We start from the raw sequence: 13,871 nt of genomic DNA, 5'->3' as shown, positions 1-13,871 counted from the left end.
TCCACAGTGTTAGAAATCCAGGATTCTTTTTTTGAAGCACATCTAGGATATCCAAACAATTTATCATATTGTGGTTTATCATGAAAAAAATTTATATGGTGACATTTAAATTCCTGTTACAGGTTTGAGTTTGAAAGCCAGGGAAGGTTTTAGTTACTTCTAAGATTTTTGTTTGCAATTAGGGTAAACGGCAACCGGAGGAAGTAATGTTTTAGATTTGGAGAAAACAGCTTTGGTTTCCCATGTGAGTGATACACTAAGATGTGGAGTCACATGCAAATGATATTCAGTTATACTTTTCTATATAGTGGTGAAAAGCTAAGGCTATGATTCAATATTAGCACTAACATATGAAATATAATTCAGAGCTTATAAACAAATATGATCACCCACTAATATTTATTGTAACAAAATACTGAATAAAATAGCCTTGGCGTTTCCAACAAAACTAAATGTAGAATTAGAACTCTGGATATTTTAGCATTCTGATAGCTCTAGTTGTTTGCTGTCAAAAACTCTTACAACCAACTCTGAAATCCTTTTATGAGAGAAATCTGACTTCAAAGCAATTCAGTTTGTATTTATTAAATTTCTAATATTTGCAAGAACTCTGTAAGAAGCTTATTAGATTCCTGCTTCTACCTCGAATTTCTACCAAGCTCTCAAAGTATAGCAAGTTTCCTTTTTCTGTTATATGTAGATGCAGAAGATTGGGAATAAAAACAATTTAGCATATATGGATATTTGTCAAACTATGATTATTCTTTTCTAATAAGCATTTTCATTTATATCTGTCAGTTTTTACATATATGTTTTTCACATTTTACAAGTAGTCCTTTCCATTTTCTTGTCTCAATAATCACAGCTAATTGAAATAAATAGTGCTCTTTGGAAGATTTTCGATGTGCTACAGTTTTACAATGTGCATTTGGTTCAATCAAATATATTCTAAATTTATCAGAAAGTACTATTCAAACGTTATGTTTTTAAAAATACATTTTGTAAACATAGATCTAAACTAGTCTCTACACAAACTTATATTAGTCCTCAAAGTTGCTGATATAATTACTTTTATAAATAGCGTATTCCCAATATTCTAAAGTTACAAGTATGATTCTTATAATTATTCTTACCTTTTTGAATTAATGTCTGATCATTAGGAACTACATCTGACCAAAGTATGAATTCACATTGCTGTATATCCACAAAATATCCAAAGATAGAACATTCACCAGTTGGTAGGTTGATGCCTACATTCAAAAATGATAAATTCAGCTAAGAAAGCAGTTCAGTTATGGAATGTTTCTCTAACCATGTAAACTCTCTCTAAAAGATTTGATTGTTGAACCAGAAATAATAAGTATTCACCAAGGGTATATCCAACTGTATATAATAGGCCTGTCTTCCCCCAATCTTTAATGTATAAAAGTGAAGTTTTATTAACTTTTTGTCCTCTTTATATCCAGAAAGCAAGGTGAAGTAGGATCTGATATTCCTTGAAATCTTACCCCAAAGTTTTGACTATTACCATGTTTGGATGCAATTAAATGCCAGTAACATACTGACTGTGGTCAAACCAATATATCAGAGAACTTTGATAGTTACTTGTAAATCACACTTATCTTTCCATTATAAAAGTAATACATTTTCTTAGTAGAAAACTCTGAAAATATAGAATAAAAGTAAACTAATTTAGCCATGGATTAACCATAGATAATAACAGTATTAATATTTCATATATTCTTATTTACCACTTGAATGGTAAATAAATCTTTGGAAAAGTACATATGCAAATTTTTACACCATTCTAAAAATTGTGTTTCTTATTATATAGTTTTAGGAGTTCTTTATATATTCTGGATATGTCTTTGTTTGATATATAATTTATATATGTTCTTTGAATCTGTGGCTTACTATTAATTATTGTTATTCTTTTAATGGTTTGTTCTTCAGAGCAAATGTTTTAATTAAATTTTTTTTCTCTTATAGATTATGCTTTCAGTGTTCTACATAAGAACACTTTGTCTAACTGAAGGACACAAAGGATTTTTTCTTGTGTTTCTTAAGAATTTTATAATTTAGACTAGGCACAGTGGCTCATGCCTGTAATCCCTTCACTTTGAGAGGCCAAGGTGGGCAGATTATTTGAGGTCAAAAGTTTGAGACCAGTCTGGCCAACATAGTGTAACCCCATCTCTACTAAAAATACAAAAATTATCCGGGCATGGTGGCAGGTGGCTGTAATCCCAGCTACTTGGGGGTCTGAGGCAGGAGAATCGCTTAAACCTGGGAGGCAGAGCTTGCAGTGAGCTGAGATTGTGCCATTGCAGTATAGCCTGGGCGACAAGAGCCAGACTCCATCTCAAAAAAAAAAGTTTATATTTTTACAATTTATATTTAGGTCTATCATCCATTTAATTTTAGTGTATAATATTACTCTGTCAAATTCCTTTTTTAAAACATATGAATGTTCAGTTGGTACAGTACCGTTTGCTGTATTCTATTTGTTAGCTTGGGCTTCCATAACCAAATATCATAGACTGGGTGGCTTGATTTTTGTGTGTTCAAATTTCCTGTTCTTCTAAGGATGCCAGTCAGATTAGATTAATCCATACCTTCAAGAATCTTCCTTATGGAGCTCTCATACTCCTGGCAATGATATATCTACCCTAATTACCCCAAGGCTAGGTACCAGATAGCCAGGGACAGCCTTGTTCCCCAAAACTTGCTGAAATTATTCAAGCTAGCCAATCCCAAGCCCATTTACACTGCCTTGCCCTTTCTTTCCTGCAGAAACCACAATAAAGGTACCTGCCCGCAGTTTCCCTTTCTCCCTCTGCCTTGTGACTGACCCCAGTGATTCCCTCCTGAGTGGCCCAATGTGCAGTGTTTTTTTCTTTAGGAATCTGTGAGTATATCAAAACTGTAAAACTCTTCCAGTTCCATTTTCTTGATCTGAGTCTGGCCATACCTCACCCAAGGGAATATGGTTAAAACAGCATGCTACATATGATCTCTGCTGTATATTCTTCTTTGTTTTCCTTTACAATCCCTTAAAAATACAAAAATAATTCTAGCTCACAGACTGTACAGAAGTAGGCTACAAGCTGGAATTGCCTTACAGGCTGTAGTATGCTAATCCCTGGTTTAATTAAGTATCCATGCCTTTATTATACATCATTAATCATTAAAGAAATGTAGACTAAAACCACAGTGAGATACACTTTATACCCATTGGAATGGCTATAAATAAATGAGAAAGACAATAAATTGCCTCCAAATGTTGGGGAGGATTTGGAGAACAGGAAATATGTTTCTCTTTTTATTTACTTATTTATGTATTTATTTATTTTTATTATACTTTAAGTTCTGGGATACATGTGCAGAATGTGTAGGTTACATAGGTATATTTGTGCTGTGGTGGTTTGCTACTTCCACCAACCTGTCATCAAGGTTTTAAGCCACATGCATTACGTATTTGTCCTAATGCTCTCCCTTCCCTTTCCCCCAACTCCTCAACAGGCCACAGTGTGTGATGTTCCCCTCTCTGTGTCCATGTGTTCTTATTGTTCAACTCCTACTTATGAGTGAGAACATGTGGTGTTTCCTTTTCTGTTCTTGTGTTAGTTTCCTAAGAATGATGGTTTCCAGCCACATCCATGTCCCTGAAAAGGACATTAACTCATTCATTTTTATGGCTGCGCAGTAATCCATGGTGTATATGTGTCACATTTTTTTTATCCAGTCTATCATAAATGGGCAGTGGGTTGGTTCCAAGGCTTTGCTATTATGAATAGTGCTGCAGTATACATACGTGTGCATGTGCCTTTATAGAGAATGATTTATAATCCTTTGGGTATATACCCAGTAATGGATTGCTGGGTCAAACACTATTTCTTGTTCTAGATCCTGGAGGAATCTTCACTCTATCTTTCACAATGATTGAACTAGTTTTATACTCCCACCAACAGTGTAAAAGCGTTCCTATTTATCCACATCCTCTCCAGCATCTGTTGTTTCCTGACTCTTTAATGATCACCATTCTAACTGGCTTGAGATGGTATCTCATTGTGGTTTTGTTTGTATTTCTCTAATGACCAGTGATGATTAGCTTTTTAAAATATGTTTGTTGGCCACATATATATCTTCTTTTAAGAAGTTTCTGTTCATATCCTTTGACCACTTTTTGATGTTTTTTTCTCTTGTAAATCTGCTTAAGTTCCTTGAAGATTCTGGATATTAGCCCTTTCCAGATGGATAGATTATAATAATTTTCTCCTGTTCTGTAGGTTGCCTGTTCACCCTGATGATACTTTCTTTTGCTGTGCAGAAGCTCTTTAGTTTAATTAGATCCCATTTGTCTATTTGGCTTTTGTTGTCATTGCTTTTTCTGTTTTAGTCATGAAGTCATTGCCCATTCCTATGTCCTGAATGGTATTGCCTAGGTTTTCTTCCAGGGTTTCTAAGGTTTTAGGTCTTACATTAAGTCTTTAATCCCTCTTGAGTTAATTTTTGTATAAGGTGTAAGGAAAAGGTCCAGTTTTAGTTTTCTGCCTACGGCTAGCCAGTTTTCCCAACACCATATATTAAATAAGGAATTCTTACCCCATTGCTTGTTTTTGTCAGGTTTGTCAAAGATCAGATGGTTGTAGATGTGTGGTGTTATTTCTAAGGCCTCTGTGCTGCTCCAGTGGTCTATATATCTGTTTTGGTACTAGTATCATGCTGTTTTGGTTACTATAGCCTTGTAGTATAGTTTGAAGTCAGGTAGCGTGATGCCTCCAGCTTTGCTCTTTTTGGTTAAGATTGTCTTGGATATGTGGGCTCTTTTTTGGTTCCATATGAAATTTAAAGTAGTTTTTTTCCCTAATTTTGTGAAGAAAGTCAATGATAGCTTGATGGGAATAGCACTGAATCTATAAATTACCTTGGGCAGTATGGCCATTTTCACGATATTGATTCTTCCTATCCATGAGCTTGGAAAGATTTTCCATTTGTTTATGTCCTCTGTTATTTCCTTGAGCAATGGTTTGTAGTCCTCCTTGAAGAGGTCCTTCATGTTCCTTGTAAACTGTATTCCTAGGTATTTTATTCTCTTTGTAGAAATTGTGAATGGAGTTCACTCATGATTTGGCTCTCTGTTTGTCTATTACTGGTGTATAGGAATGCCTGTTATTTTTGCATATTGATTTTTTATCCTGAGACCTTGCTGAAGAGACTGAGACTCCCACACAATAATAGTGGGGGGCCATGCACAGTAGCTGACACCTGTAATCCCAGCACATTGGGAGGCCGAGACAGGTGGATCACAAGGTCAGGAGTTCAAGACCAGCCTGGCCAAAATGGTGAAACCCTGTCTCTACAAAAATACAAAAAATTAGCTGGGTGTGGTGGCAGGTGCCTGTAATCTCAGCTACTTGGGAGGCTGAGGCAGGAGAATCACTTGAACCTGGGAGGTGGAGGTTGCAGTGAGTGGAGATAGCGCCACTGCACTCCAGCCTGGATGGCAGTGCAAGACTCTGTCTCGGATAATAATAATAATGGGAAAATTTAACACCCCACTGTGAATATTAGACAGATCAACAAGACAGAAAAATAACAAGGATATTCAGGACTTGAACTCAGCCCTGGAACAACTGGACCTAATAGACGTCGACAGAACTCTCCACTCCAAATCAACAGAATATACATTCTTCTCAGAAACACAGAGCAGTTATTCTAAAATTGAATACATAATTGGAAGTAAAACACTCCTCAGCAAATGCAAAAGAATGGAAATTATAACAGTCTCTTAGACCACAGTGCTATCTAATTAGAACTTAGGATTAAGAAACTCACTCAAAACTGCACAACTGCATGGAGACTGAACAATCTGCTCCTGAATGACTACTGGGTAAATAACAAAATTAAGGCAGAAATAAGTAAGTTCTTTGAAACCAATGAGAACAAAGGCATATGTACTAGAATCTCTAGGACAGAGCTAAAGCAGTGTTAAGAGGAAAATTTATAGCACTAAATGTCCACATCAGAAAGTGGGAAAGATCTAAAATCAACACCCTAATATCACAATGAAAATAACTAGAGAAGCAAGAGAAAACAGATTCAAAAGATAGTAGAAGACAAAAAATAACTAAGATCAGAGCAGAACTGAAGGAGATAAAGACATGAACAACTCTTCTAAAGATCAAAATTCCAGGAGTTGGTTTTTTGAAAAGATTAACAAAATAGATAGACCACTAGCCAGACTAATAAAGAAGAATAGAGAGAAGACTCAAATAGACACAATAAAAATGATAAAGGGGAGATCACCACTAATCCCACAGAAATACAAACTACTAACAGAGAATAGTATAAACACCTCTATGCAAATAAGCTAGAAAATCTAGAGGAAAGGGATAAATTCCTGGACATATACACACTCCCAAGACTAAACCAGGAAGAAGTCAAATCCCTGAATAGACCAATAACAAGTTCTGAACTTGAGGCAGTAATTAATAGCCTACCAACCATAAAAAGCACAGTATCAGATGGATTCACAGCTGAATTCTACCAGAGGTACAGAGGAGCTGGTACTATTCCTTCTGAAACTATTCCAAACACTAGAAAAGGAGGGACTCCTCCGTAACTCATTTTATGAAGCCAGAATCACAAATCATGATACAAAAATCTGAGTCAGTGAGTGAGTGGTGAGTGACTGTGAAGGCCTGAGACATTATTGTATCTTACTGTAGACTTTATCAACACTATACACTTAGGCTACACTAAATTTATTTTTAAATTTTGCTTTCTTTTTTCGTTGTGACAATGAAAAAAGAAAGTTTCAGGACAATATCCCTGATGAACATCAGTGTGAAAATCCTCAAAAAAAAAAAAAATACTGGCAAACCAAATTCAGCAGCACGTTAAAAAGCTTATCCACCACAATCAAGTTGGCTTCTTCCCTGGGATGCAAGGTAGTTCAACATACACAAATCAATAAACATAATTAATCACATAAACAGACCAATTTAAAAAAACATGATTATCTCAATAGACGGAAAAAAGGTCTTCAATAAATTCAATACTCATTCATGCTAAAAACACTTGATAAACTAGGTATTGGTGGAACACATCTCAAAATAATAAGAGCTATTTATGACAAACCCATAGCCAATATTACACTTAATGGGCAAAAGCTGGAAACATTCCCTTTGAAAACTGGCACAAGATAAGGGCACACTCTCTTACCACTCCTATACAACATAGTACTGGAAGTTCCGGCCAGGGCAATCAGGCAACAGAAAGAAATAAAGGGTATTCAAGTAGGAAGAGAAGAAGTTAAATTGTCTCTGTTTGCAGATGACATGATTGTATATTTAGAAAACCCCATCATCTCAGCCCAAAAACTCCTTAAGCTGATAAGACTTTCTCTTGTAAATGACTAAATTTTTCATATCCAGGATGCCTATTTTGTTCTTTTCAAATTTCTACTTCTTGTTCCATAATTTCTCATTTATTTAAAATGGATGCCATTCCTTTATCTTTTTGAGAACCCTAAACACTTACATTAAAATCTGTGTTAGGTCATAATAATTTTACCTGAGATGGATTAATATGATGGGCCATTTTGGTGGTATACTTCCTTAAAATAAGTTAGGCTTTATGTGTTTTACAATTTTTGCTTGGAAGATAATTATAAATTTTTTTGGCTTTCCCTCTTTTTTTCTTTTTCTTTATTTCTATTTAGGTGGTTTTATATTTCTAGAATTGCCTTTACCTGTCTTTGCTTCCCTTTTTACCCTCCTATTCTAACCTAGTTTTATACTGGTATTTCAGATGATAAAGCAAAATTTCATATTCATTGTTTTAAGACAAACATTCAAATATAATGAATAATTTATTAACTTGCCCTTTAGTTTATAGGAAGAGCAAACACAGAGTTTTAGGTATTTCTACTTGGCAAATAAATTAAGGTAATTTATTTATCTTTAGGAGTTATAGGCATGAAGTTGAATCATTAATTTCAAAAACAAGTTAACATGCAATGCTTTTGATTAAGGGTTAATTTCCACAAGAAATAACATAGAATCTTTGCCATCCAAATGTCTTAAATCAAATATGGTAATGTGCTACATAATGATGTTTTAGTCAATCATGGACTGCATATATGATGACATTACCATAAGATTATAATGAAGCTGAAACATTCCTATCACCTAGGAACATCATAGTCATCATAACATCATAGCTGTCATAATATCATAGCACAATGTACTAATAATGTTTATGGTGATGCTGGTATAAACAAACCTACTGTGCTGCAACTTGCATATACAATTATCTACAGTACATAATATTTGATACTGATAATAAATGACCATGTTTATGTATTTACAATATTATACTTTTTATTATTTTTTTTGAGTGCACTCCTTCTATTTATATATAAAGTTAACTGTAAAACAGCTTCAGGCAGGTCCTTGAGGTGGTATTCCAGAAGAAGGCATTGTTGTCATAGGAGATGACAGCTCTGTGTGTATTACTGCCCCAAAGACCTTCCAGTAGGACAAGACATGGAGGTGGAAGACAGTGATATTGACAAACCTGATCCCATGTAGGCTTAGGCTAATGTGTGTGTGTCTTAGTTTTTAAAAAAACAGTTCAAAAAGTTCAAAAAAACTGTTTTAAAAAAACAGTTCAAAAAATATATATAAATATATATATATTTACTTTTTGAAATATATATATACTTTTTTATATACATTATATATATAATGTTATACATGTTATACATATTTATATGTTTTATATATATAATATACACAGAATAATATAAAGAAAATATTTTTACACACCTATACAATGTGTTTGTGCTTTAAGCTAAGTGTTGTTTCAAAGGAGTCAAAAGTTAAAAAAATTTAAAATCTTATAAAGTAAAAAAGTTATAGTAAGCTAAGGTTATTATTAAAGAAATATTTTTTTTCTTTCTGAGGCTGGGTCTTATTCTGTTGCCCAGGCTGGAGTACAGTAGCATGATCATGACTCACTGCAGCCTCCAACTCTTGGGTCAAGTGATCCTCCCACCTCAGCCTTCCAAGTAGCTGGAACTATAGGAGTGTATCACCATGCCTGGTTTTTAATTTATTCACTTATTTGTTTTTAGAGCTGGGGGTGGGTCTCACTATGTTGCCCAAGCTGGTCTTGAACTCCTGGCTCAAGCAATCCTCCTGCCTTGGCCTCCCAAAGTGCTGGGATTACAGGCATGGGCTACTGTACCCAGCCTAAAGAAAGAAAAATTTAAAAATAAATTTAGTGTAGCCTAAGGGTATAGTGTTGATAAAGTCTACAGTAATGTACAGTAATGTCGTAGGCCTTCACAGTGACTCACCACTCACTCACTGACTCAGAACAATTTCCAGTCCTGCATGTTCCATTCATGGTAAGTGCCCTATGCAGGTGTACCATATTTTAAATCTTTTATACTTAATTTTTACTGTACCTTTTCTATGGTTAGATATGTTTAGCTGCACAAATACTAGTTTGTTGCCATGGCCTACAGTATTCAGTACAGTAACATGCTATATATATTTGTAGCCTTAGAGCAATAAGTTATGCCATATAGTCTAGGTGTGTAGTAGGCTACACTATCTAGATTTGTTTAAGTTCACTGTTTGATGTTCACACAATGAAAAAATCCCCCACAGCACATTTCTCAGAAAACATATCCCAGTTATTCAGCAATGTATGACTAAAACCTCAAACAGGTACATCAGATAAATCAGTAGGATTTGTATTTTTTATTTAAAAGATGAACCTAATCATTATTAGCCAAGCATAATTTTAATATTTTAAAATAAGCATAATTATGATTTTTCCTCAGAACTTACCTACTTGTGAATTGCTTCCAAATAATTCATGAACAAGTTTGTCAAAATCATATGTTACTTTTGCAAGAGAATCAGGTTCAAAACTGGGACAAAATGGCATATCCTCTTTGTATTCATCTTCGCGGTTTAAAGCTCCTCCAAATGCCCAAGTAAAGGCAAACACAAAAAGCTTCTGAATAATTTTTGTTAATTTATCAGGATTTTTCTCTAGATCCCATGTATTTTCATCCCTGGGGCAGAGAGGTATGGAAGGATGAAGGTTAACATTTTCAGAAAGCAGTGTAGAAATAGAAAGTTATTTTAATATCATGTTAAAATTTCATTATTAAAAACTGTAATGTAGTTAGGTGTTAATATAAAAGTTTCAGAGTTCATGTAATTTTTTCATTTGATAACTGTCATGTGAATTATACAGTTACTATTTTTATTTTTAAAGGAACATGTGTAGTCAAACTTTGTTTCAAATACACCTTTAAAGTGTTTTTATTTAACATATGTATAAATGTCTTTATAATATACCTTTATTTAATATGTTTAATATGTTATTTAATATACATACATATACTTAATATATGTATATATTTCAATTTATGTAAATGTGTTTGATTTTTATTTTAGGTCAGTTTATTAGCTGACAGTTTATATGCATTTTGGAAGGGGAAATTATAATTCTTAATTTTATGTGGAAAGACATTCACCCTGCTTTCCTCCCAATCAAGTCCTAGAGATTGATTTAGTTCAACCTGGCTAAAGCCAGGCAATCTGAATCTGGAGAGTCTTCTCCTTTCTGGATTAACACAGATCATCCATGGTTGGTGGGATCATGATATTCTATGGTGATGATGAGGGGGCTTAACACAAGATTTGAACCTGATTTAAAGACATTTTATCCAGTTCAGGATTTAGCATTATCATAAAACTATCTATAAATTGTGAAAAACATAAAAACATATCCCTAAACTAGAATTTATTAGCAACCATTAATGTACAGTTCATTTGTACAATTCTATCTGAAATTTCTAGCCATATGTAATAGTTCACTTAACAAATATTTGAGTGGGCTATTATGTATCAGTTATTCTGAATAAAATAGATATAATCCCTTTTTTACAGAACAGGAAAATTAATGCTAAACCATGATAAGTGTAAAGAAAAAAGTTGGTCATGGGGTCAGGATGGCTGATTAGAAGCAGCTGCTACCCTTGGCACTCATGAAGAGGAATAAAAACGGTGAGAGCATTCAGCACCTTCAACTGAAATATCCAGGTTCTCTCATTGGGACTGACTAGGCAAACAACTCAACCCATGGAGAATGAAGAAAAGCAGGGTGAGGTGATGGTCCACCTAGGTGCAATATGTAGCCAAAGAAATGCCCACCCACTCCCAGCCAAGGAAAGCAGTGAGTTAGTGTGAAACCCTACCCAGGAACACACGCTTCTCCCATGGATCTTTATAACCCACAGATCAGGAGATCCCCTGATGCCAATGCCGCCAGGGCCTTGAGTTCCATACACCAGAGCTGTGGGGTATCTTGGCAGAGCAGCTGCTCCCTGTATGTACAGGGACCTAGGAGTTTATGTACTCTGGCCCCAGAAATTCCAGAAAGACAGGAGATCTAGCCATACCTTCTGATAGGAAAGGGGCTGGGTCCAGAGAGCCAAGCAGCATCATTCTGTGAACCCCACTTCCACGGCACCTCAGGAGTTAAGACCCACTGACTTGGAATTCCAGCTAGCCAATAGCAACAGGCTGGAGGCTGCCTAAGAAGGGATCAAATTCCCAGGGGGAGGGGCAGCCACCATCTCTGCAGTTTGATTTACTCAGCTGTTCCAGCCAATGGAATAGAGAACTCAGAAATAAGACCATATATCTACAACCATCTGATCTTTGACAAATGTGACAAAAACAAGCAATGGGGAAAGGATTTTCTATTTAACAAATGGTGCTGGGAGAATTGGCTAGCCATATGCAGAAAACTGAAACTGGACCCCTTCCTTACACCTTATAAAAAATTAATTCAAGATAGATTAAAGACTTAAATGTAAAATCCCAAACTATAAAAACCCTAGAAGAAAAGCTAGGCAAATACCATTCAGAATATAGGCATGGGCAAAGCTTTCATGACAAAAATTCCAAAAGCAATTTCAACAAAAGCAAAAATTGACAAATGGAATCTAATCAAACTAAAGAACTTCTGCACAGCAAAAGAAACTATCATCAGAGTGAACAGACACTCTACAGAATGGGAGAAAATTTTTGCAGTCTATCCATCTGACAAAGGTCTAATATCCAGAATCTACAAGGAACTTAAGCAGATTTACAAGAAAAAAACAAACAACCCCATTAAAAAATGGGCAAAAGACAGGACCAAACACTTCTTAAAAGAGACATACATGTGGCCAAAAAAACATAAAAGAAAGCTCAACATCACTAATCATTAGAGAAATGCAAATCAAAATCATAATGAGACACTATCTCATGCTAGTCAGAATGGTGATTACTAAAAAGTCAAAAAACAACAAATGCTGGCAATGTTGCAAAGAAAAAAGAATGCTTTTACACTGTTGGTGGAAGTGTAAATTAGTTCAACCATTGTGGAAGACAGTGTAGTGATTCTTCAAAGATGTAGAGGCAGAAATACCATTTGACCCAGAAATCCCATTACTGGGTGTATACCCAAGGGAATATAAATCATTCTATTATAAAGATACATGCACACATATGTTCATCAAAGTACAATTCACAGTAGCAAAAATATGGAATCAACCTAAATGCCCATCAATGATAGATTGGATAGAGGAAATGCGGTACATTTACACCATGGAATACTATGCAGCCATGAAAAGGAATGAGATCATGTCCTTTGCAGGGACATGGATGGAGCTAGAGGCCATTATCTTCAGCAAACTAATGCAGGAACAGAAAACCAAACTGTACATGTTCTCCCTTGTAAGTTGGAGCTGAAGGATGAGAACACATGGGCACATGGGCAGGGGAACAACACAAACTGGGGCCTGTCAGGGTGGTGGTTGTGGGAGGAAGAGCACTAGGAAAAATAGCTAATGGATCCTGGGCTTAATACCTAGGTGATGGGATGATCTGTGCAGCAAACCACCATGGCACATGTTTACCTATGTAACAAATCTGCACGTCCTGCACGTGTTCCCCTGAACTTAAAATAAGAGTTGAACACTTCATGAAGAATAATAGTAGGGATAACTAATTTCGATTGTGGGAGTCAGGGAAGGTCTCTTTGAAGAAGTAACCATTAATTGAGACCAAAGAATGGGTGATATTTGGCAAAATATAGGAGGAAGAACATCTTGGGCAGAAGGAATTCATGTGCCAAGACCATAAGGTCAAAGGATCATGGCTTGTTAAGCAAAGCTTTATAAGCTGTGCCAAGATTTTTTTTTCTTCTACTCTGAGAGTAATGGGAAGTCTTAAATCTCTACAGAAGAGAAAAGAAATATTTTAAAGTATATTTTAAAATGATCGACTCTTGCATATAGGTACCAAGAGAACTGTTCAAACATATTAATCATAATACTATTGTTAATAACAAAAATTGAAAATCTAAATGTTTACCAATGGATAAATAACCTGTGATACACACACACACACACACACACACACACACACACACATACACACACACACACACAATTTGTAGTTGTAGTGTGAGGTTGTAGTGAGCCCAGATAGTGCCACTGCACTCCAGCCTGGTGACGGAGTAAGACTGCATCTCAAATAAATAAATAAAATAAAAATAAAATAAAAATGTGCTTTCTTTATGGCTAAGTGGTATATATATGGGTGATAATGGTATTGTTATTTACATCTTATACATATTTTATAAATACTCTTTTTTGGCTACTCACTGTTTAATAAAAATTTATCTCTTGTTACATTGAGAATGAGCAGGAAAAATTGGGGAAACCGATTAGAAGCTATTGCAAACAGAATAGGCAAGAAATGATGGAGGTTTGGGTTAGGATGCCATAA

At 35.1% G+C, this 13,871-nt stretch overlaps 1 protein-coding gene across 1 annotated transcript in view; it reads right to left on the bottom strand.

Annotated features, from left to right (window-relative positions):
- The window catches only part of DNAH14 (dynein axonemal heavy chain 14), a 403,573-nt gene that overhangs the window by 139,184 nt on the left and 250,518 nt on the right, over window positions 1-13,871 (bottom strand). Inside the window, exons 43-44 of the mRNA XM_032289400.1 lie at window positions 9,867-10,096; window positions 1,134-1,250 (exon numbers count right to left, since the gene is read on the bottom strand). Coding sequence (XP_032145291.1) covers window positions 1,134-1,250; window positions 9,867-10,096 — 347 coding nt within the window. The remainder of the gene's footprint in view (window positions 1-1,133; window positions 1,251-9,866; window positions 10,097-13,871) is intronic.

This window comes from Sapajus apella, unplaced genomic scaffold (assembly GCF_009761245.1).
Source record: "Sapajus apella isolate SASKATOON/1434 unplaced genomic scaffold, GSC_monkey_1.0 scaffold22, whole genome shotgun sequence".
Classification (NCBI taxonomy): domain Eukaryota; kingdom Metazoa; phylum Chordata; class Mammalia; order Primates; family Cebidae; genus Sapajus; species Sapajus apella.
Note: the sequence above shows the minus strand (reverse complement) of the source record. Positions and strands in the feature narration are given on the sequence as shown.